We start from the raw sequence: 22,035 nt of genomic DNA, 5'->3' as shown, positions 1-22,035 counted from the left end.
CCCCCTGTTCTGGAAGCAGGAGAGTTCCCCGGGGTGGGTGGGAGAATAAGAGGGCGTTCTGCCGCCTGGTGCCCTTGCTACCCTGTAGCAATTTCGGGGGGGGGGGAGGGGGCAACACTGGAACTGACTAGGTACAGGCCGTAATGGAAAATGCTACGCTTGCTGGTAGCATTTCTCCTCCACAATCTCGCCTCCACAAATGGCCATTTTTAAAAAAATGGATTGCTTTTCACGGAGGGGCTGAAAGGCGAAGCGAGCACAAGTCTAGGGCAGCGATGCCCTTAGTGGATCGACGGGTCGAGAGGAATGGGGGAATTTAAGCCAACACTTCTGAGGTCCTGGCTGCACCGAACTAGATGAGGAACTGGGACAAAAATACCAGAAGACCTGATGAAAAGAGGGAAGGGTGGGGGAGAAAGTGAAGCCAAGCTGTCGGATGAGGCGGTGAGGGGCACATGATTGAAGGAAAAGAGCTCATTTTGTTCTGATTTGGAGGAGGGGAGAAGAGGACCAAAACAAACAAACAAACAAACAAAAACCCCAGCAGAAAAGTGCTCCTTACTCTGAAGGTTCAGACATAGTTGAGCTGGGGATCCGGGCCACCCGCTCCCCTCTCCTCTCCCGTCTTGTCACATATTCAGTGCTACAGAGGCAGTGGCAGCGACTTTTGGATTCCCTTCCTAATCAAACATGAACATAACGCAGAGCCCCGTTCCAAGAAACGAATAGCGTATTTAAGAAGTGTGAACCCTCGCCCTCCCTCCCACCCCACAATTGAAACCTCGGGGGGACACAAGAATCTACCCTTAAACATTTGGGGTCTTTGAATGTTTGTTCTGAGAGGGGGGCTTCTCCGTGTCCTGAGAGACCGAATCGTCCTCCGAGTCTTTCTCCTTCAAACTGCCCGCTTCCTCCTCCCCGACATTCGCTTCCCTATCAGGCCCCGCAAGTCCGTTCCCGTTCGTCTCCATGTCCTGTCCCTCTTTTCCATCCCTTGGATCTTCTTGCTCCTCCTGTTCCTCTTCCTCCTCTTCTTCCTCCTCCTCCTCCTCTTCCGGATCTTTGACTTTGTGAACAATGAAGAGATGCCTATTCAGAGAGATGTGGGACGTGTAACACAGACTGCAGAGCAGGCACTGGAACGTGGAGCTGTCCGTCTTGTGCCGAGGTATGTGTCCCTGAAACTCCGTCTCAGAGGCTGTCGAAAACTCACACTTCGCACACTTCCAGTGTGCTTTCAGTTTTTTCGCTGGCGGATCTTCAGATCCCGACGCTGCCGCTTCCATCTGCTGTGAACCGCCTGCAGATACCCTCTTTGGAGATTTTGTCTGCCAAACAAACAAGAAAGCATAGCTTTACTGTATCAGTCTCCAAAGTCTCGATCCAGTTCCCTGTGAGCACCAGGGATGTAAATCACGTTTAATATAGCAAACACTTAAACAAATGAGAATTAAATATATGTATTCTTATCTATTATTAGCTCTGCTGCTGGTTTTTGCTAAGAAAAGTTAACACGGTCCCAAGGCTGGTGCCAGTAATTTTTGCGCCCTAGGCAAGGCTAACTACTTGTGCCCCCCACTGCTAACCAATTTTTAAAAACAGATGTCTTGTAGAAAAAATAAAAGCACCCTCAGCTTACGCTCCAAACTGCCAAGTTCTGCACCGTTGCTATTAAAATACGCAGAGCTTTATTAGAAAATGGTTGTTAGAATATTTTACAATTTTAAGATGATAATTTTAACCAGGGGTTGCTTTTATTGATCTTACACCTCTATATGCACGGGCAGTCTGTGATTCTGCGGTGCAAACCTATTGCGTCTGGAAATTTTGATGTATTGGCATGTGATTGGTCGGTCAACAGTATTAATAAATTTGAAGGTGAGATCAGGCTAGCCTGGACTATCCAGGTCAGGACAAACAACACGAAAACGGTCAAAGCAATTGCTGAAATTGCACACGGCAGAACTCGGAGGATTCCACAGGCCACAGCACAAGGGGAAAGCCAGCAGCCGGGACAGGCAGCCACGAAGAACCCCCCCCCTCATTAACTGCCCCTCAAACCAATACAGACGTAAAGCACGGCAGATTACTTTTGTCAGGACTTCCGCTGGGGCTTTGGCTTTGGATATCTGGGAAAGGTCGGGGTTTTTGACGCCGTGCATGAGGCTGATGTGGTTCTCCAGCGCGGACAGCTGAGTGAACGTCTGGACTTCATCCGTGCAGTACCTTCGAAATAAAGCAAGACGAGGTCAAGACGAGATTGTGTCCGCACTTCGCTCACCCCCTTTGCTTCTCCCCCCTCCCAGTGGAAACGTTTTGGTCTAAGACAGCTGGGCTAAGGAGGACCGCTTTTTTTGCTTATGCAACTGTGAAACTGCTACGTACATTGACTGTAAATTCTACCCCAAAACGCTGGAATCCCGCCCCCCCCCCCCCCACGGAAGATTCGTCTGTCTCCCTCTACTGGTGTCTTTCACCAGCAGGTGAAGGTTTTATCCGGCATACCCCCAATAAAGGCCCTGGCCGACCTTCTAGTGCTGAGTGTTCTATACACATCCCCCCCTCCGTTATCATTAACCAGCAAACAGGTATTTGGAAATACATTTGCCGGTGTAATGTGCAAATCTGTTCTAATTATGTATGTAATTTGAGGGTTATGTTCTAACGCTACTCCTTGGAGAAATCCCCAGGTATGACAAATGGTCGCGGATGAGCTTGTGAGCAGAGCAGGCTGGCTTTCCCGGTCCAACCTGGTTCATGGGAAGGTCTTCAGGCAACTGAAGGGCCGTGGCTCAGTGGTAGAGCATCTGCTTGGCATGCAGAAGGTCCCAGGTTCAATCCCCGGCATCTCCAGTTAAAGGGACTAGGCAAGTAGGTGATGTGAAAGACCTCTGCCAGAGACCCCAGACAGCCATGCCTTCAAGCGTTCATGTGTGTTCAAACCAGAAACTCTGACCACAACACCAAATGCCTGACAAGGTCTGACCAGTTCCTCAGAATACAGGCTGCTCCTTGCATTATCAATAGGACGTGTCACGTCTAATGGGGGAAACCCGAAGAACTAACTTGGCCAGCACATTGCTCCAGGCTCTAAATGACACTTTGAAGCAGGCAGCGGCAGATATGTCCACTGCAATGCCCTCTGAGCCCAGAAGACGAGTTCACTGTGGAAAAGAACCCCCACGTACTCACCAGCAGGTGAAAACTTTCTTTGCTGTGTCATGATCATTGCGCGTGTGTCTCCGCAGACTATTGGAGGCATGGAATGACCGCTCGCACTGCCGACAGGGATATCTCTTCACGTTCTAACAAAGGAACAGAAGCTATTAGTGAAACGGCAAGAGCAAACTAGGAACGTACGTTTTTGGTCGGGGCAGAAGAAGTGGACTTGTATCTGCAAACGCGGGGTCATCTGCTGAAGCTGGAGGGTGAGAGATCCAAAACAGATAAAAGGAAGTATTTCTTCATACAACGCATAATTCAATGGTGGAACTCTCTGCCTCAGGACGTGGTGATGGCTGCCCTATTCTTTCTAGTATCAGAGGAGCAGGCCTATTATATTAGGTGCTGTGAAACACAGGCAGGATGCTGCCGCAGTCGTCTTGTTTGTGGGCTTCCTAGAGGCACCTGGTTGTCCACTGTGTGAACAGACTGCTGGACTAGCTGGGCCTTGGTCTGATCCAGCATGGCCTTTCTTATGTTCTTAAGCCATTCTTCTAGAAAAACAAAATTAGTCAAATGCAGTCCTAAATAAAATGGTCTTCAACTGCTTCCTGAAGGTCGAAAATGAGGGGGGCCAGGCGCGCCTCCCTGGGGAGGTTGCTCCACATCTGTGGGGCTGCCACTGAAAAGGAGGAACCAGCCTTCCAGACTCTTGCATTTTTATGGGTGTCGTAAAGCTACGAGGGTTGTTGCTGTTATGGGAAGAAGAACCAAGGCATGGCACCAAGGTTTCCGCAGGACCCTTACCTTTCCGTGGCTTTTCTTCATATGAGACACGTAGGTTTCTCGGTCGGGGATCCACTGTGAACACTCCCGACAGGTCCAGCTGCAGGGTTTTGGCTTGGGCTTTGATTCTGGGCTCGTGTCTTTCACGGGCAAAGGCGTCTGGGAAGTACCGTTGACGACCGACAGCTCTTTTGATGTCGGGAGGGTGTTACTGCTCCCTGCTGTCTCCGACTTCTGGCGGGAGCTGGTTAGATCCTCGGGGTTTTCGGGGACCCCATGGACGCTCTACCAAACAAAAAAAAAAGTTACACGGTGAACAGAATGAGGAGACGATTAAAATTTGTCCGCATACTCGACCCCCAATAAATGAATGAATGAATGAATATGGCTTTCTCAAACAGCTCAGCCAACTTGTGAAGCAGCAAGGCGTGCTTTTCTGTGGGTGAAGACCACAGTGCGCCCTGAATCATTGCTAACGTGGAGAAAAAGAATGTGGTACATTCCTCTTTGGACCATACCACTTGAGATTGCAAGGGGAGGGGACGACGACAATGCATGTTCCTTTGTTAAGAAATAATCCCTGAAAATGAAAGGTTAGTGGACTAGGATCCTGGGAGACCTGGCTTTTAATCCCCATTTCTACCATGGAAGCTCTCTGGCTGACCTTGGGCCGGTCACAAACTCTCAGCCTGGCCTACCTCACAGGGTTGTGGGAAGAAAATGGAGGAGTGTTCTAAGCCACTGTGAGTCCTAACTGGGAGGGTGGGGGAAGAGGGATAGAAATAAATAAATGCCAAAAAAACCTTCACACTTGTTGGTTCCTAGTCATTTCTCCTTGACATATTCCCTTTCCAAATACAGTCAGCCCTTGGCTATGGGGGGAAAAATACCGTCCACCCTCCGTTCACCTAAAATGGTACAAATTCTCATCAAATTGTACCCCCCTGTGAATATTTGAACTGTTTTATATAGGGGACAGTGTTGGTGCATGTGGGGGAAAGACAATAGTCCCAAACAAACAACGGCAAGTCAGGTCAGGCATGGGTTTGGAAAAGTAGACAATACAAGCTCAACTGCCCAGTTGCTCTCTAGTTGCATTCCTTATAATAAGGAGGATCAACGCTTAATGTAATCCAAAAATATATACCATAGTTTGGCTATCGTGACTGTTACCTGGGGCCTGTCTTCTGGAAATATTAAGAGACATAGTTCTCTGGGAGATTTAGGGATACACGAACACAAATACACGCACACACAGAATCTAATATGATGTGATTACATACTGGCTGGAACCTGCATGTGGCATTCATCAGTGTCTCGCAAACTGCCTTTTCCATAATTTCATGCAATTTGTATTGACCTGTTTCTTGCAGGCTTGTTTATGAGATTTTCCTTGCACAGTTTAATCTTCATAGTGGGCCTTAGCAGGCCATATCAGCCCTGTTTCAGATTATGAGAAACAAGCACAGGGTGTTTGTGCTTCTTGGATGTGGCGCCTGCTTACAATTTAAGGTGGAATGGCCTGTGGCTAAAAAACAAAAGGGAGACTGCAGCCAAGAAATCAGAAGGAGACTGAGCCTGGGAAGGGCAGCCATGAAGGAGCTAGAAAAGATTCTGAAGTGTAAGGATGTGTCACTGGCCACCATTAAGTTAATTCAAGCGATCGTATTCCCTATTACTATGTATGGGTGTGAAAGCTGGACAGTGAAGAAAGCTGATAGGAAGCAAGTAGATTCCTTTGAAATGTGGTGTTGGAGGAGAGTGTTATGGATACCACGGACTGCCAAAAAAAACAAATTAATGGGTTATAGATCAAATCAAGCCTGAACTGACCCTAGAAGCTAAAATGACTAAACTGAGGCGGTCATATTTTGGTCACATCATGAGACGACAAGAGTCACTGGAAAAGACAGTCATGCTAGGAAAAGTTGAGGGCAGCAGGAAAAGAGAAAGACCCAACAAGAGATAGATGGACTCAATAAAAGAAGACACAACCCTCAATTTGCAAGATCTGAGCAAGGCTGTCAAAGATAGGACATTTTGGAGGACATTGATTCATAGGGTCGCCATGAGTCAGAAACAACTTGATGGCACTTAGCACACACAAAAGAAACAAAAATATGACCTGACTGATTGAAACAGAAGAAAGAAAGACAAATCAAACAAAGCATAGCATAAGAAGTTGGAAAACAGCTGCCCTTGCAGACGGCATGGTAAGAAAATTGTATATTTAAACAGCAGCATTTCCGGAACAAGATAATCCACTACTGGATGGATACTGCATGGATCCTATGGAACAACTGCCCAACCAGTAGCATGCTCCTCGGGTGCAAGGCACCTTCTCCTGATGCCAGAGCCAAGCTTCAGATTGCAAACCCGTTAGGAAGAAGTGAAGTATCCATTATTTTGAATATTATCACATTAGAATAATAGAATCATAGAGTTGGAAGGGACCACCAGGATCATCTGATCCAACCCCCTGCACAATGCAGAAATTCCAAACTACCCCCCCCCCCACATCCCCATGCCCAGAAGATGGCCATGGTGCCCTCCCTCTGCCTAAGGTCACAGAATCAGCATTGCTGACAGACGGCCATCTAACCTCTTCTTAAAAACCTCCAGGGAGGTTAAAAACCACCACCTCCCGAGGAAGCCTGTTCCACCGAGGAACCGGTCTAACTGTTAGAAAATCCTTCCTGATGTCTAGACGGAAACTCTTTTGATTTAATTTCAACCCATTGGTTCTGGTCCATCCCTCTGGGGCAACAGAAAAAAACTGGGCACCATCCTCTCTATGACAGCCCTTCACGTACCTGAAGATGGTTATCATATCCCCTCTCAGACTTCTCCTCTTCAGGCTAAACATACCCAGCTAAACATTATTATTTTACCTCCACAGGGGGCACAGTTTGGCTTTTCTGCCCTAAACTCTGATGTGTCTCCGAAAGGGGGGAAAAAATCCCAACAATGCATCAGACAACAGTGTGCCAGATGCCATTCAAGACTGTTTGTGAAAATGTACATCGCGAGTAGGTGCAAGAAAGCTGGTAACATGTTTCATGAAGGCAGGGATACCAAAAGCTGCCGCCGGCCCTCTCCTACTATTGAGACCCTACCCAAGCATCTCTGAAGATGAATCGCATGCCTTGCCCAGCTCTGTGGGCCACCAGAGGGATCTCGAATATGTGTCACACATGAAACTGTCTTATACTGAATCAGACCCTTGGTCTGTCAAAGTCAGTATTGTCCACTCAGACCGGCAGGGGCTCTCCAGGGTCTCAGGCAGAGGTCTTTCACATCACCTACTTGCCTAGTTCCTTTAACTGGAGATGCCGGGGATTGAACCTGGGGCCTTCTGCATGCCAAGCAGATGCTCTACCACTGAGCCACAGTGTCCCCCCCCCCCCCGTTCTCCCCCCTCCTTGCCAGCCCTGCAGGTCCGACATACACAAAGCTAAAGGGCAAAGGCGAATAATGGTGTTCTGTGCAGGCACTGAATCTTCTTTGGCCACTAACCTTGACGTGCTGCATCAGCTGCGGTTTCTGCATATACACCAGCTGACAATGCGGACACTTGAAGACTCCCACCATCAGCCGGTTGGCGTTTTGCTGGAAATGCTCCTGCAGAAGCCTCTTCTTGTTGAAGACTGTCTCGCAAGAACATTTGTAGATCACCCTGGAACACATGAACACACATGAAGCTGCCTTCTACTGAATCAGACCCTTGGTCCGTCAAGGTCAGTGTTGTCTACTCAGACCGGCAGCGGCTCTCCAGGGTCTCAGGTGGAGGTCTATTCACATCACCTACTTGCCTGGTCCCGTTAACTGGAGAGGCTGGGGACTGAACCTGGGACCTTCTGCATGCCAAGCAGATGCTCTACCACTGGGCCAAAGACCTTTCCCATGGTTCTCAGGCAGAGGTCTTTCACCTCATCTACTTGCCTAGTCCCTTTAACTGGAGATGCCGGGGACTGAACCTGGGACCTTCTGCATGCCAAGCATATGCTCTACCACTGAGCCACAGCCCCCTGCCAAAAAAACAAAAACCCCGAACAATCAGTCACCAGAGGCAGAAGAAAGGAAAGAGAACAACACCCATTCTCAACAGATTTTCTGGGAATAGAAATATATATTGTCGAAGGCTTTCACGGTCAGAGTTCATTGGTTCTTGTAGGTTATAGGGGCTGTGTAACCGTGGTCTTGGAATTTTCTTTCCTGACGTTTCGCCAGCAACTGTGGCAGGCATCTTCAGAGGATTAACACTGAAGGACAGTGTCTCTCAGTGTCAAGTGTGTAGGAAGAGTAATATATAGTCAGAAAGGGGTTGGGTTTGAGCTGAGTACTGTCCTGCAAAAGTAATGTGCTAATCATTGTCCTGTAAGTATCAGCACAACTTTAACAGAAAAGAGGAGAGTTTAAGAATGAATAAGGCTTGGCTTCTTGTCCTGAAAACCTCCAGACTAACAAAGGCAACAGTCAACAATAGCCATGCAGATTAGCCTTGGATTACACACATTAACAGATCACTTCAGGATACAATGGTTCCATATTAACATACCCTACCCTCATTAGCACATTATCTTGATACTTAGAGGACAATGATTAGCACATTACTTTTGCAGGACAGTACTCAGCTCAAACCCAACCCCTTTCTGACTATATATTACTCTTCCTACACACTTGACACTGAGAGACACTGTCCTTCAGTGTTAATCCTCTGAAGATGCCTGCCACAGTTGCTGGCGAAACGTCAGGAAAGAAAATTCCAAGACCACGGTTACACAGCCCGGATAACCTACAAGAAATATATATTTTTTCACCACCACAAGAACCTGTTGTCTGACAGCTCAAGAGCAGCCATGCTGGATCAGACCTACCGTCCATCGAGTCTAGCATCTAAACAGTGACCACTTCGATGTCAAAGGGCAGCCCACGAGCAGGGCCCCGCTGGTAACAGCCTTTCCTTGCTGACTGCTCCCCAGGATATGACGAGAGGCCCCATTCAGCTACCACAGCTAACAGCCATCGACAAGACCTCTTATCACTCTGTCCAACTCCCTCTTAAAACCATCCCAGCCAGTAGGCATTGCCACATCTTGTGGAAGTGTTCCACAAGTCAACTACCCACTGCATGACGCAGTATTTCCTTTTATCAAGTACATTTTTTTCTCCAAGACAGTTTTTATCCCACTCTTTTCCCAAGGAGCTCAGGGCCCTCTTTGCCCTAACCCCCTTTGGCCCTTGAGGACAGCTGAAAGAGGGGAAATCAAAACGGAACAGGCTTGGTGCTCAAAGGAAGAGAACGGCAGCCCGTGGACAGACGCCAGGAGCCGTGCTGTGCCAAGGGAGGGCAGGTCCAGAACTACCGGGGGGGGGGGGGACCCACTTACTGAGATGTCTTGTGAGGTTCTGCAGGGTGCTGGCTTGCGATGTGGGCGGTGGTGCTGTCGGCCGACTTGAAGGCCATCGGGCAGAACGAACACTTGTGGAAGACTTCGCAGTGCTTCTCGTGGATGTGCACCTTCAGCATCGCTTGCGACATGAAGACAACCCCGCAATGAGAGCACCTGGAAAGAGAGCGGGGACGACGACGCTGTGAGCAATGTTTCCTGACTTTGATTGGGGTATTACGGATTTCTGCACGTCACCTTTGGCAAGTTTTCTGGCCAAATACATGGAGTCATAAGGGCCTGAAATATATAAATACTAAGAACTGCTTCCAAAGACTGTAGTGAAGCCTCCTCCCCCAGTCGCCTCTCAGTGTGCCTCCAACTCCCTTAAAACATTTTTTGTCCCTGCCCTCTTTTAGTAGACTAAAAGTTAGTAGACTCCTTGGTACATATCTTTTTGCACTGCGCTTACGTATACCAACTTAGACTAAAATGGATTATACCGTTTTAACAAATGGTCTGCGTTTTCTCAAGCAACTTTGGAACTGAAGGTTCCGTTCCTCTTCGAGGACTCTGACCTTCAGCGTACTTATTTTGTTGCTCATTTTTTGGAGGCTGCAGAGAAGAGACGAAGGGAGGTGTTTTTAGAGATGGGTCTTATTTAAGTTTTATTGGTTTTATTGTTCAAGACCTCAGTCTAAGAACAGAAGGAAGGAAGGAAGGAAGGAAGGAAGGAAGGAAGGAAGGAAGGAAGGAAGGAAGGAAGGAAGGAAGGAAGGAAGGAAGGAAGGAAGGAAGGAAGGAAGGAAGAAACCTTCAAAAGGAAGGCTTAGGGAATGCTGCATTCGGAAGGAAGGAAGGAAGGAAGGAAGGAAGGAAGGAAGGAAGGAAGGAAGGAAGGAAGGAAGGAAGGAAGGAAGGAAGGAAGGAAGGAACCTTCAAAAGGAAGGCTTAGGGAATGCTGCATTCGGAAGGAAGGAAGGGAGGGAGGGAGGGAGGGAGGGAGGGAGGGAGGGAGGGAGGGAGGGAGGGAGGAAGGAAGGAAGGACATTTTGGGGGGGAGGTTTTTTTTTAAAGAACAAACCTGTAGCCAACTTTGCGCGAGTAATGCAGGCAGTTCTCTTTGACGTGGGTCTGGAAGTACGCCGACCGGCAAATGGCGCCGCACTCAGGGCAGCAGTACGGGGATTTGTGAGCGTGGATCCTCTGATGAGCACAGTAACTGCACTTGTTGGGTAACAGCATCAGGCACACTTGACAGATCTACGGGAAGAAAAACGGAGAAGTTGCGGTTAGCCATAGTTAAATGGTGGAACTCCCTGCCCCAGGATGTGGTGACAGCTGCCAACTTGGAAGGCTTGAAGAGGGGAGTGGACATGTTCATGGAGGAGAGGGCTATTCATGGCTACTAGTCAAAACGGATACTAGTCCATGATGCATGCCTATTATCTCCAGGATCAGAGGAGCATGGCTATTGTATTAGGTGCTGTGGAACTAAGGAGGTCAATGCTGCTGCAGGTGTCTTGTTTGTGGGCTTCCTAGAGGCACCCGGTTGGCCACTGTGTGGACAGGATGCTGGACTTGATGGGATCCTCGGTCTGGTCCAGCAGGGCCTTTCTTATGTTCTTATGGAGGATGGGGCTATTCACAGCTACTAGTCAAAATAAATACTGATCCATGATGCAGACCTATTCTCTCCAGGAACACAGGAGCATGCCTATTATATTAGGTGTTGTGGAGCACAGGCAGGAGAATGCTGCTGTAGTCGTCTTGTTTGTGGTCTTCCTAGAGGCACCTGGTCGGCCACTGTGTGAACAGACTACCGGACTTGATGGGCCTGGGTCTGATCCAGCAGGGCCTTTCATATGTTATTCTCAGGCACTTTCTCCCTACCCTCACCCGCCACAGCCTCCAGCTTCTCTGTACTTTCTTCTAGGTTAAGCCCTCCTGTTAAGGTTAAGCCACTGCTCCCTCTCCAATATCCCTCCTTCGGCAGAGGGTTTACACTGAAAAATGTAAAGCATTACAGCTCCGAACTCTCCACTCCCAACCATCCTACGGTTTATCTCTTTATTTGCTGCTTGGAAATGAAGCGGCACTGCAGCAGCGGTGGTGGAAAAGTGATGCCAAGTCGCAGGTGACTGATGGCGACCCCGTAGTGTTTTCAAGGCAAGAGATGTTCAGAGGTGGTTTGCCATCACCTGCCTCTGTGGAGCAGCCCTGGAATTCATAGAATCCTAGAGTTGGAAGGGACCACCAGGGTCATCTAGTCCAACCCCCTGCACAAGGCAGGAAATTCACAACTACCTCCCCCCCCACACACACACCCAGTGACCCCTACTGCACATCCAGAAGAATCAAAGAGTTGGAAGGTACCACCAGGGGTCATCTAGTCCAACCCCCAGCACAAGGCAGGACATTCACAACTACCTCCCCAACACCCCCAGTGACCCCTACTCCATGCCCAGAAGATGGCCAAGGTGGCCTCCCTCTCATGATCTGCCTAAGGTCATAGAATCAGCATTGCTGACAGATGGCCATCTAGCCTCTGCTTAAAAACCTCCAGGGAAGGAGAGTCCACCACCTCCTGAGGAAGCCCATTCCACTGAGGAACTGCTCTGTTAGAAAACTCTTCCTAATGTCTAGACGGATTCCTTGGTAGTCTCCCATCCAAGTACTAACCAGGGCTGACCCTGCTTAGGTTCTGAGATCTGGCACGATCGGGCTAGCCTAGGCCATCCAGGTCAGGGCACACTGCAGCAGCAGCAGCATGCAATAAACCCGGTGTCCTTAGTGTACGAGTGAGGCATGTTAACTATGTGTAAACAAGTTGGCTACGGCCACTCGTGGTGATCCTCCAGGGCTAAATACAACGCCCGTCATCTCTGCAAGGTCAAAAATGGAAGCCCTCCCAAGCCAAGTTTTCCAGCCCCCGAGAGCCCCTGGAGCAATCCCACCCAAAGCTGTTGAGGCGGCACGTGAGCCTCTAAATTAGGGAGGCCAGGCAAAGGACGATGGAAGTTTACCGCTGGGGCCTGCAGGAATGGACGGTGGGGCGTCTGGTTCTGAGGCCAGCATTCTAGGCGAAGGCCTGTTACAGAGGAGAGTGGGTCACTGTCTAAAGGCCGCTGCAAACCATCACCAGCCAAGTCCTGAATGGTGTCAACTGCCCGCTGTTAACTCTCACTGGGCTTCGGCCTCTAAGATAGTCTGTCCTGAATCTATACCGGGCGAGCAGAAAGCAAACGGCGATTGGCCAGGGAACCATTCTGCAGCATACGAGCAGATGCTGGCGGCTGGAATTTGTGCAAAGACTGCTGGACCAGGTGGATCTTCACCTGGTCTAGTAAGGTGCTAGTCACGTTCCGTGCTGTACAGATTTAAAACATTTCAGTGGCCCAGGGTCATCTAGTCCAACCCCCTGTGCAATGCAGGAAATTCACAACTACCTCCCCCCCTACACCCCCAGTAACCCCCTACTCCGTGCCCAAAAGATGGCCAAGATGCCCTCCCTCTCATAGGAGTTGGGACCACCAGGGTTTTTGTAGTTTTAAAGTTTTAAATTGGGATTTTATTGTTTTAAATTTAGATTTTGTGGTTAATTTTATTATTGATGTATTAATGCTTTTGTATGATATTACCCTCCCTGAGCAGGCTTCGGCCGGGCGGGCTATAAATCACAAAATAAATAAATAAAACAAATGAACAAAAAAACCCACGTAAGATTTAACCCACCAATGGCATGTTGAATGTCTTTTATATAAAAGGTCCAGATGAACGTATACACACTCTTCTGCTCTACCCTAGCCTCACAGATCCACATCTTTCTGAATTCCTCCTCCTGTCTCACAACATTGTTGCTTCTTTTCTTATATGTACATTCATCCAAATGGCAAAATTCCAGGAACACGTGGCCGATTCGCAGTGCATGGAATTATCCGCGTTAGCGCTATTTACTGAACTTACAGTTTTTAATTTGCGCGGTCGTAAATCAGTATCTGAACTGAGTGCTCCAAGCAATCTCATTGAGATTTCATTGTATGATATATAATCCATGCTGAGCCTGATGTGAATAAGCAAAGCTGTTTTTGAAACAGAAAATATCCGTGCCTTCAAGGCCTGATGCAGGAAAAGTGTTACGGCCAGAAAGATTTTGCGCCGTTAATAGGGTCTGCAGCAAAGGGCACAAAACACTCCCTTTTGTTCCAGAAAGTTTTTTAGCATTAGAGAAGGGGGAAAAAACCCTCTCCCCCAAAGGAAATTGACCATTTCTGCTAAACCTCTCAGTTCCTGGTGCTTTGGGTCACTGACGGCATTACTAACACCCCACACTGCGGGGAATCCGCCAATCTGCATTAGACAGGAATTTGAGAGATTAGCTCAGTGTCTGCACTAACTTTACTCCCTCGGCAAGATTGAAGGTGAAGCCAGGGAGAGCCGCCAAACTCAACAGCTTGGTGGGGCTATTTGAGCAGCATAAAAAGCGTCAAGATGGGACGGGCCTCCCTTCCTGGACTCAAGCATTCCCCCCAAAAAAAGTTTGCTGGTGGAACAATAATTGAAGATACGCTCCCTCCTCGATCGGAAAGGATACAAAAGCTGAGAAAGCAAAATTTGGCCGGCCCTAACACTGCTTACTGAAACGTCACGTGTTTCCCCCCTACGCCAGGTAACACTCGGCAGCCGATTTCATCGTACGGTATGAGTCACCCAGCCTCCCGGCTCGCCTCCTGCAGGCCGGACAACTTTTGCAACTGGATAACACCACCGTAGCTGCAAGAATGACATTCTTGTGCACTCGAGAGGTCTTTTTTTGTGTGTGTGTGAAAAAGTCACTACTGACTCTTCTAAATGAATATAAACAAATCATCTGCTGGCCTGACATATTCTGGAACTCCCTTTTAGGCCTCTTTGGCCCTAGAAACATCTTTAAAAGCCCACAAATAGGAAAGAAAAACAAAACTGAACGGGGAAAATGATCAATAATATTATGATTACTTTAATTTGGAGGACTGTCTCCTACCACAACGGCTCTGTACGCCAACGGTCCTCAGGTAGCTGTCTCTTGGCTATCCCACCACTTAAGGTGGTCCATCTGGCATCAGAGCCAGGGCCTTCTCCATCGTGGCCCCAGCTCTGTAGAATGGTCTCCCTGAAGAAGTGAGGTGGGGCCCTCCTTGGAGATCTTCAGCAGGCAGTGCAAAGCCTGCCTGTTTACCAGGACTTAAGAGGGGATTTGAACGGCAGTCATCTTTTAAGGGAGAGATTTTGGGTTTATTATTTTATTTTTGGTTTGAGCTGAAAACGTGTTGAATTGTTACCGTAAGCAGCCTTGAACCACACGGAAAGGCAGGAAATAAATGTTTTAATCAATCAATCAATCAATAACCTTTACTATCAGACTAGAACAGAAGAACCTGATTTGGACTTTTTTTGCTGGAATTGAACGACACCCCCCCCCCCGACGAAAGTTACAAATTCAGAAATAATAATAAATTCATAACTGCAGAAGATCATTTGCACTTAGTATTAATTTTGACCCTTGTGTATGTTTGTTCTTTTCCTTAGGGTACTTAATGCACCAGCCTCATACTCCATTTCCCTTCCTCCGAATAAGCAGCAGTGCGCACACAGCATGGTGGATCCAACCTCCCTCCAAGTAGCCTTCCTCTAGAGCAGTGGTTCCTAACCTTTTTTTGACCAGGAACCACTAGGACTTTTTTGTTCGGTGCAGGGACCCCAAGGTTCAAAATAAAAATTCAGAGAATTTGAAAATAAGCTTTAATCATAACTGTTAGTTAAACATTAAACTTAGAATAATATTTGAATGTATATTTTTATAATAGAGAACTTTTAATTGAAAATATTAATTTATTATGGGTTTATAACTTTGTTTCGCGGACCTTAATTTAGTTCTCGCGGACCCCTGGGATCCACAGACCCCCGGTTGGGAACCAGTGCTCTAGAGTAAGGAGCAGCCAGCTACCAGAACTGAGGTTTCCTGGTCCCTTCACAAGATCACGGACTGTGCAGTTTAGGATGGCACCGTTTGTTTTTCTTTCTTTCTTTTTTTACTTTGAAAACTTCTATCCTACCTAATATGCAAAGACTCTAGAAGCTTGAAAACAAACAAGAACCTCAGTTTAAGACCTCCTACATGAACCTTCCAGGCTGTTGCTTCTTAGCTAGATTTAACAAACATTTAAAAACTACCGTCGGAAGAAATGCAGCAAGTTGGCAGAAAGAACTTGCTGCCGAAAAGGTTCTATGCGAGTGACCAATCAGAAGCAATGGCTGTGAATGATCCCTTTGTTAAGACAAAGGTTCCTTTGTGGATTTCAACAACTACAAGATCAACTGAAGATAGCCAAGGCAAGCAAAACAGAGCAGAAGAGAACGGAGAGTTTAAGGGAGGAGGGCTGGGAAAGAACCTGAAAATCTTCCCCACTGTTGGGGCAGGGTTGCGGCTAGTTTAAATGTACGCTTGCAAAAGTCTGCATAAAAGTTAACGCGGCCTCCACTCTGACCGTTTCTACTGGGAGGCGAGCCACACGGATTTCAGCGGAACTTCTTTTTCAAGTAAGCACGAGGAGGAATGGCAGTCTTAGTGTTTAGGGCTCTTGTGCTAAAAACTGAGTTGTCCGAACGGTAGTTGTTAACTCTATTGGGGCTTCGATGCTCGGCTGAGTAATCAGGTTAGACCAACTGCTGGGAAAGTGGCCACTGACTAAAAGCGGCCACTGATTAACCCGGCAATAGATTCTTCTTATAGCGGTTCATCGTTTGAAATAAAAGCCTTCACAAAAAAATGTGGGTGATGGATGTCTTCTTAGAAGAGGCGCTCCCCCCTTCTCTAACACACAGGAGGGGAAGCCTCTTCTGAGTGTACCTGCCGTGATCAGAAGAAGTCTGATTTTATTCAGATGAGAATCTGTATAGATTTTACTTGATTAATCAACCAAACCTCATAAGAGTAAGATTTCTTTGATCCAATGACTGCCCTAATTTTATATAATCTTATAGCGGGGGTAGAAGTATTATCTAGTAACTAAAGGCGAGGAGGAGGAGAGTTGGTTTTTATATGCTGACTTTCTCTACCACTTAAGAATCAAACTGGCTTACAATCACCTTCCCTTCTCCTCCCCACAACAGACACCCTGTGAGGTAGGTGGGGCTGAGAGAGCTCTAAGAGAGCTGTGACTAGCCCAAGGTCACCCAGCTGGCTTCATGTGGAAGAGTGGGGAAACGAATCCAGTTCACCAGATTAGTGACCGCCGCTCATGTGGAGGAGTGGGGAATCAAACCCGGTTCTCCAGATCACCGCTCTAAACCACCACTCTTAACCACTACACCAGGAAAGGCAATGCACAGAAAACAAGCCAAAATTGAAGACCTTTTTTATATTTTGGCTGCGGTTGTCCTAACAGTGGTTAAATAAAAAGGGGTGTGAACCCAACTTGTGCGCCTGACTCCTTCTCACACAGAGAGCGATAACATGAAAGTGTCTTAAGACTAACTCCAGTTACCTGTGACGTACGAATACAGGTGCACAGGTAAACTGAACGTGATTTTTCCTCCTGCTAACCAGGACCGAAAGCCAAGATTTAATTCTGCATAAACCACATCAAGGGACATTTTTATTTAACCGTGGTTAAGCTGGATGTCTGGACGCAGACTTCACCAGCGACAGAGCAAATACCTCCAGGGGAAAATACTGAGCCCGTGTCTGGCACTCACTCGCTCCTTTGCACACCCGTTATTGTAGACTGAGGTCTTACTTCCTGTAACACAAGCGGCAGTCTATACATGTGATTGAGCGGACAAGCCCAAGTCTGGTCAATATTGTTGACTAAACCCCGGCTAGAAGAGGGGCAAGGTGCTAAGTGAAAAATAAAATAAAGATCTGATGGCAAACAAACAGGCCTATCATAAGAAAGGATACCTTAATCGCTCATCTTCAGCCCCAGTGATTGGAAGTCACTAAAGTCACTGCAGTCTGACCATATATTTCTGGGCCCAGTCACTCAGAACAACAGTTATATTCCATATTAAACCCTCTCCATGCTCTTTTTCATATGCTGCCTTAAATTTAACACAAAGGGAGTACAAACAGATACAAAATTTACAATAACAATCCAATAAGTATGACTTATCAAGAGGATGCCAAGGATCCTGATTCAACAGGTAAGTTCAAGTAATCAACCAATTAAGGTATCATTTGATATTAGAATTTTTTGAATCATTCAAATTCTTTTTAGGTTGCAGTTATTGGAACAAAGCCACAGGAAAAAGATGTCAGACGTGTTGTCTAGATCGGGACCACGTTTCGCATATGGCTTCTTCGGTGACCTGTATCAATAATAGATATAAGTATAAGTGCCTTAGTAGGTGTTGTCTCATAGGGACCGCAAAGATTTGTATCCAGGTCTCCAAAAGGAGACCTGTCCTTTTGGAGACCTGGATACAAATCTTTGCGGTCCCTATGAGACAACACCTACTAAGGCACTTATACTTATATCTATTATTGATACAGGTCACCGAAGAAGCCATATGCGAAACGTGGTCCCGATCTAGACAACACGTCTGACATCTTTTTCCTGTGGCTTTGTTCCAATAACTGCAACCTAAAAAGAATTTGAATGATTCAAAAAATTCTAATATCAAATGATACCTTAATTGGTTGATTACTTGAACTTACCTGTTGAATCAGGATCCTTGGCATCCTCTTGATAAGTCATACTTATTGGATTGTTATTGTAAATTTTGTATCTGTTTGTACTCCCTTTGTATATGCTGTATATATTTATTCACTTTGCACTTTATAAAATTCACTTATTTGCTTTATAGTGTTATAGTGCTGTTTTGGGTTGCTCCAATTATCCTTACAGCACTGAGCCTTCTTTTCTTGTGGTTTAAATTTAACACAGCCTACAGATCCTAAGAGTGCCCCGTGGCGCAGAGTGGTAAGCCGCAGTACTGCAGCAAAAGCTCTGCTCACGACCTGAGTTAGATCCCATTGGAAGTTGGTTTCAGGTAGCCGGCTCAAGGTTGACTCAGCCCTTCCATCCTTCCGAGGTTGGTAAAATGAGTACCCAGCTTGCTGGGGGTAAAGGGAAGACGAATGGGGAAGGCAATGGCAAACCACCCCGTAAACACAGTCTGAACACAAGAAGCTGCCTTATACTGAATCAGACCCTTGGTCCATCAAAATCAGTATTGTCTACTCAGACCGGCAGCGGCTCTCCAGGGTCTCAGGCAGAGGTCCTTCACATCACCTACCTGCCTAGTCCCTTTAACTGGAGATGCTGGGGACTGAACCTGGGACCTTCTGCATGCCAAGTAGATGCTCTACCACTGGGCCACGACCCCTGCCTAGTAAACGTCGGGATGTGATGTCACCCCATGGATCAGTAATGACCCGATGTTTGCACAGGGGACTACTACCTACTACCGCCTACTATAGATCCTAAAGGCATGGAATAATTCAGCAATTCATGTCTTGTGGTCAGCTTATCGTATGTTGGCGGTTCTTTACTTTTAACACAAAGCCAACAGGAGACAGCTCAGACCTTAGGGAATGTTGTATGGTTCTTTGTACCATGAGCCCAGATCTAAATTTCTCGTCTCATTTTTATCCAAGATTAGCTGTTTTAGTGACCAGGAGAAGCTTTCTTTTCTCCTGTCTGATACTAACCCTGCTGTTACTTACAATCTGTCTCTTTTTGCCCTGGCGGCCAGGAAAATTCGAGCCAGCATTGCACTTAAACCGGACAACGTTTGTATTCGATTTAAATCTATTTCTGTACTCTATTTTAACTGTTTTCGTGTTGAATCTGATTTGACTGTGCGTACTTGATCGTAATGTCCTTTGGCTATATACAATAAATCTGTACCTGCACCACCTTAGGGAGTGACTTACCAGCCCCTCGCTCTCCTCTGAGGTCCTCTGATAATGTGCGGCCAGGGCGACGTAATCCAGCGCCTGCTTATTACATTCAAAACACTTTAATCCGTGGCGAATCAGTCTCAACGGGTCCCTGTACAGAGGCAGAGCTGGCTGAGGCTGAGCGTTCGGCGAGGTTCCAGTCCCGCTTCCCGAGGCGGCACAGGGTTTTTGCGGGAGGGAGGGCAGCCGCGACGTCTGCGGCGCCAGAGACGCCGAGGAGCCCGCCGGGGAAGGCAAAAACATTTGGTCTGCGGAAATGGGTTTCATGAAGAGCTGCGAACACTGCATGATGAGGCCTTTGTTCTTGTGATCCCTCGCGTGCTTGAGCAAGCTGCACTTGTTGAAGAAGAGAAGCGTCGCCGAGCACTGGGTGCACATGACCTCGATGTGGACACTCCTCCGGCCGTAATGCTGCGAGAGACTTTTTTCTAAGGCAAACGAGTCTCCGCACTCCAGGCAACAATACCCAGAGACGGGCAACTGAATACTGCTGTCCAGGGGAGGGTTGAGGTTGGGAGCGTAGATGGGCACAGGGTTGGCACCGTGCAACACTTTGTTGAACGCCTCGACGACGAGAGGGGCGGCCTTCTTCACCTGGTGCACCAGCGGCACCGTCATCTGCGTCAGCTGGGACGGGCCGCGCCGCTGCACAGAAGATTTCGCAGCAACGGATGCGGCGACGCTGTGGGGGACCAGGTTGAGGTTGGCGAGGTGCACGGCCTTCGGGAGAAGGCTGGCGGGGTTACAGGGCTGCGCCGCCAAGCCCTGCAATGGCTTCTTGCTCGGCGGCTGACCCATAATACCTACTTTTATCGCGCTGCTGTTTGCCAGCAGAGAGACGCTGGAGGTGCTGTTGACGGGAATGTCTGCAATTATACTGTCTGCTTGGGGGATCGAGAGGGCTGCCTCTGGAGGAGCGGTTTTCGCAAAACCCTTGCACGGCTCCGTTTCCATGGACGCGCTGGTTTCTGGGGAAGGGGGGGATTTGACAAACTCCTCCGTTGCCGAGCTCTCCGCGGGCGATTCTAGAGGGTATTTGCCCAGCTCGTCCACCTCTGGCAAGATCCTAGTGACCGTCCGTTTGATTTCCCCGGAAGAGGTCTTAATCGTCTTGATCCGGACTTTGGGGATAGCGGGGGGAGAGCCAGTGGCCACGGAAGGGGAGCCTTTTCCACTGCTGTCGCTACACACGCTCCGAGGGGACTCGGGCTGCTTGACGGCCTTCCTCACCATTTCGAGGGGGCTTTTCGGGCTCTTTGGCGACTTGGGCATTTTGGGGCTTCCTTTAATGCCGTCCTTGAAGGGGCCCGGCGGCTCTTTAGGCAGAGTCGCCTGGTCGTCTTTCGCGATGCCTGCAACCTTCTTGGCCTGAAGGGCAACGAGCGCGGCGACGCAGGAAGACAGCTTGGAATGAACAGGCTTGATTCGCTGGCGAGGAGGGACCGAGGAAGAGAAGTTTATTTCCGGTGTGGGCCCTTTGCTCTCTCCCAGATTATTGCTATGGAAGTTGCTAAGGGGCAACCCTTCGCCGAGGAAGCTGTTTGTGTCCCCAGGGTCTTTGCCGGGTGCGTCGTGTTTCTCCGGGCTCTTGTCACATTCCCGCCGGCTAGCGTCCACCCTACATTCCTGCAGCCCATGCATTTCCATCTTTGGATCTCTTTTACAGTATTGATCGAACATACTCAGCTCCGGTTCCGGCAGCTTCTTGCTAAGCAGATCTAGCAGCGACGGCCCAGTTGAAATAAACCGACTGAACTCTGGTTCTGGTAGGGTCCTGCTAAGGAGATCCAACACGGACGACCCAGTAGGAATATACATCGGATGGGGTTGGAAATAGGGAGTCTGGGAGAGTTTCGGTTTATCTACAATACTGTTCTCTTTGAGCGCATCTTCAGGCTCGGGGCTGGAGATAGGGCTGAACTGACTGAACGTCGGCAGAGGCTCCGACTTGGCCTGTTCCGGCTTTTCAGGATAGCTTCTCAAGCCGTCCCCGTTGATGAAAGCGGAATCAAACTTGCTGTAACTGTGGGTTTCCAGGGGCAGGTCGGACCCCCGGAATCCATTGTGCAGCAGACCCGACCCTAGATGGTTACCTTCCTTTTCCGCCTCAAAAGACTCCTGGCGGCACGTGTTCTTAACGATGACGCTCACGACCGGCACGTCAGAAGCCGGCGCCGCTTGAGACAAGGACGCGTTCTCATCAATGCAGATCCCGGACTGCTTGAGGTGGTTTTCGTTCTCCTCGCCTGCCGTCTGGATCGCTTCCTTGGCGTCGAGGCTCGTTGGGTCGGGGATGTCGAAAGCAGCCAGCAGGTCATCGAAGTCTGGAGTTTTCATGTCCCCCATGATGAAAGCTGAAATGAAAGCAAAATACGCTGTCAGGAGCTGCGTCCGAGAACGTCAATTGCCACCTTTTCTACTGTTAACGACAGCAGTGGATGCTAATAACTTGAGAGAGTCTAGGGAGGCAAATGCACGCTTAGCTCATTAATGGTTCCTGCACCCTAGGGCTTCAGCGGATGGTCAGACACCCATGCTTTCTAGCAGAACAACACGGATTTTTGCAACACAGGTAATAGTCCATGACCATCCTTTCCAAAGGATCCTCTGGCCTTTCTCGCAACTGTAACAGAGAAGAAACCACCTGCCAAACTTCTGCTGAGGATTTTAGCTTTCGATGAGGTTCAGAACTGGAGAAGAAGAGTTGGTCTTTATATGCCGACTTTCTCTACCGCTTAAGGGAGAATCAAA

At 48.2% G+C, this 22,035-nt stretch overlaps 1 protein-coding gene across 1 annotated transcript; it reads right to left on the bottom strand.

Annotated features, from left to right (window-relative positions):
* Nucleotides 1–797: 797 nt before the first annotated feature.
* ZNF592 (zinc finger protein 592) lies at nucleotides 798–21,631 on the bottom strand. Its single transcript, XM_056865952.1, has 8 exons — nucleotides 19,258–21,631; nucleotides 10,423–10,601; nucleotides 9,339–9,515; nucleotides 7,465–7,624; nucleotides 3,970–4,233; nucleotides 3,193–3,305; nucleotides 2,091–2,226; nucleotides 798–1,328 (listed from the first exon to the last, which is right to left on the bottom strand). The coding sequence occupies exons 1-8, from the start codon at nucleotides 21,628–21,630 to the stop codon at nucleotides 807–809; spliced, it is 3,924 nt and encodes a 1,307-aa protein (XP_056721930.1). The 5' UTR covers nucleotide 21,631; the 3' UTR covers nucleotides 798–806.
* Nucleotides 21,632–22,035: the final 404 nt, after the last annotated feature.

Source organism: Euleptes europaea, chromosome 20, assembly GCF_029931775.1.
Source record: "Euleptes europaea isolate rEulEur1 chromosome 20, rEulEur1.hap1, whole genome shotgun sequence".
Lineage (NCBI taxonomy): Eukaryota > Metazoa > Chordata > Lepidosauria > Squamata > Sphaerodactylidae > Euleptes > Euleptes europaea.
Note: the sequence above shows the minus strand (reverse complement) of the source record. Positions and strands in the feature narration are given on the sequence as shown.

What these genes read in the sequence shown, in the direction of transcription:
- ZNF592 (XM_056865952.1), bottom strand. Translation starts at nt 21,630, where the DNA reads ATGGGGGACATGAAAACTCCAGACTTCGATGACCTGCTGGCTGCTTTC. An exon ending in TCGCGCAAAGTTGGCTACAG is followed by an intron (nt 9,516 to 10,422) that starts GTTTGTTCTTTA and finishes CTCTCTTTCCAG; the next exon opens with GTGCTCTCATTGCGGGGTTG. An exon ending in TGAAGAAAAGCCACGGAAAG is followed by an intron (nt 3,306 to 3,969) that starts GTAAGGGTCCTG and finishes TTCCTTTGTTAG; the next exon opens with AACGTGAAGAGATATCCCTG.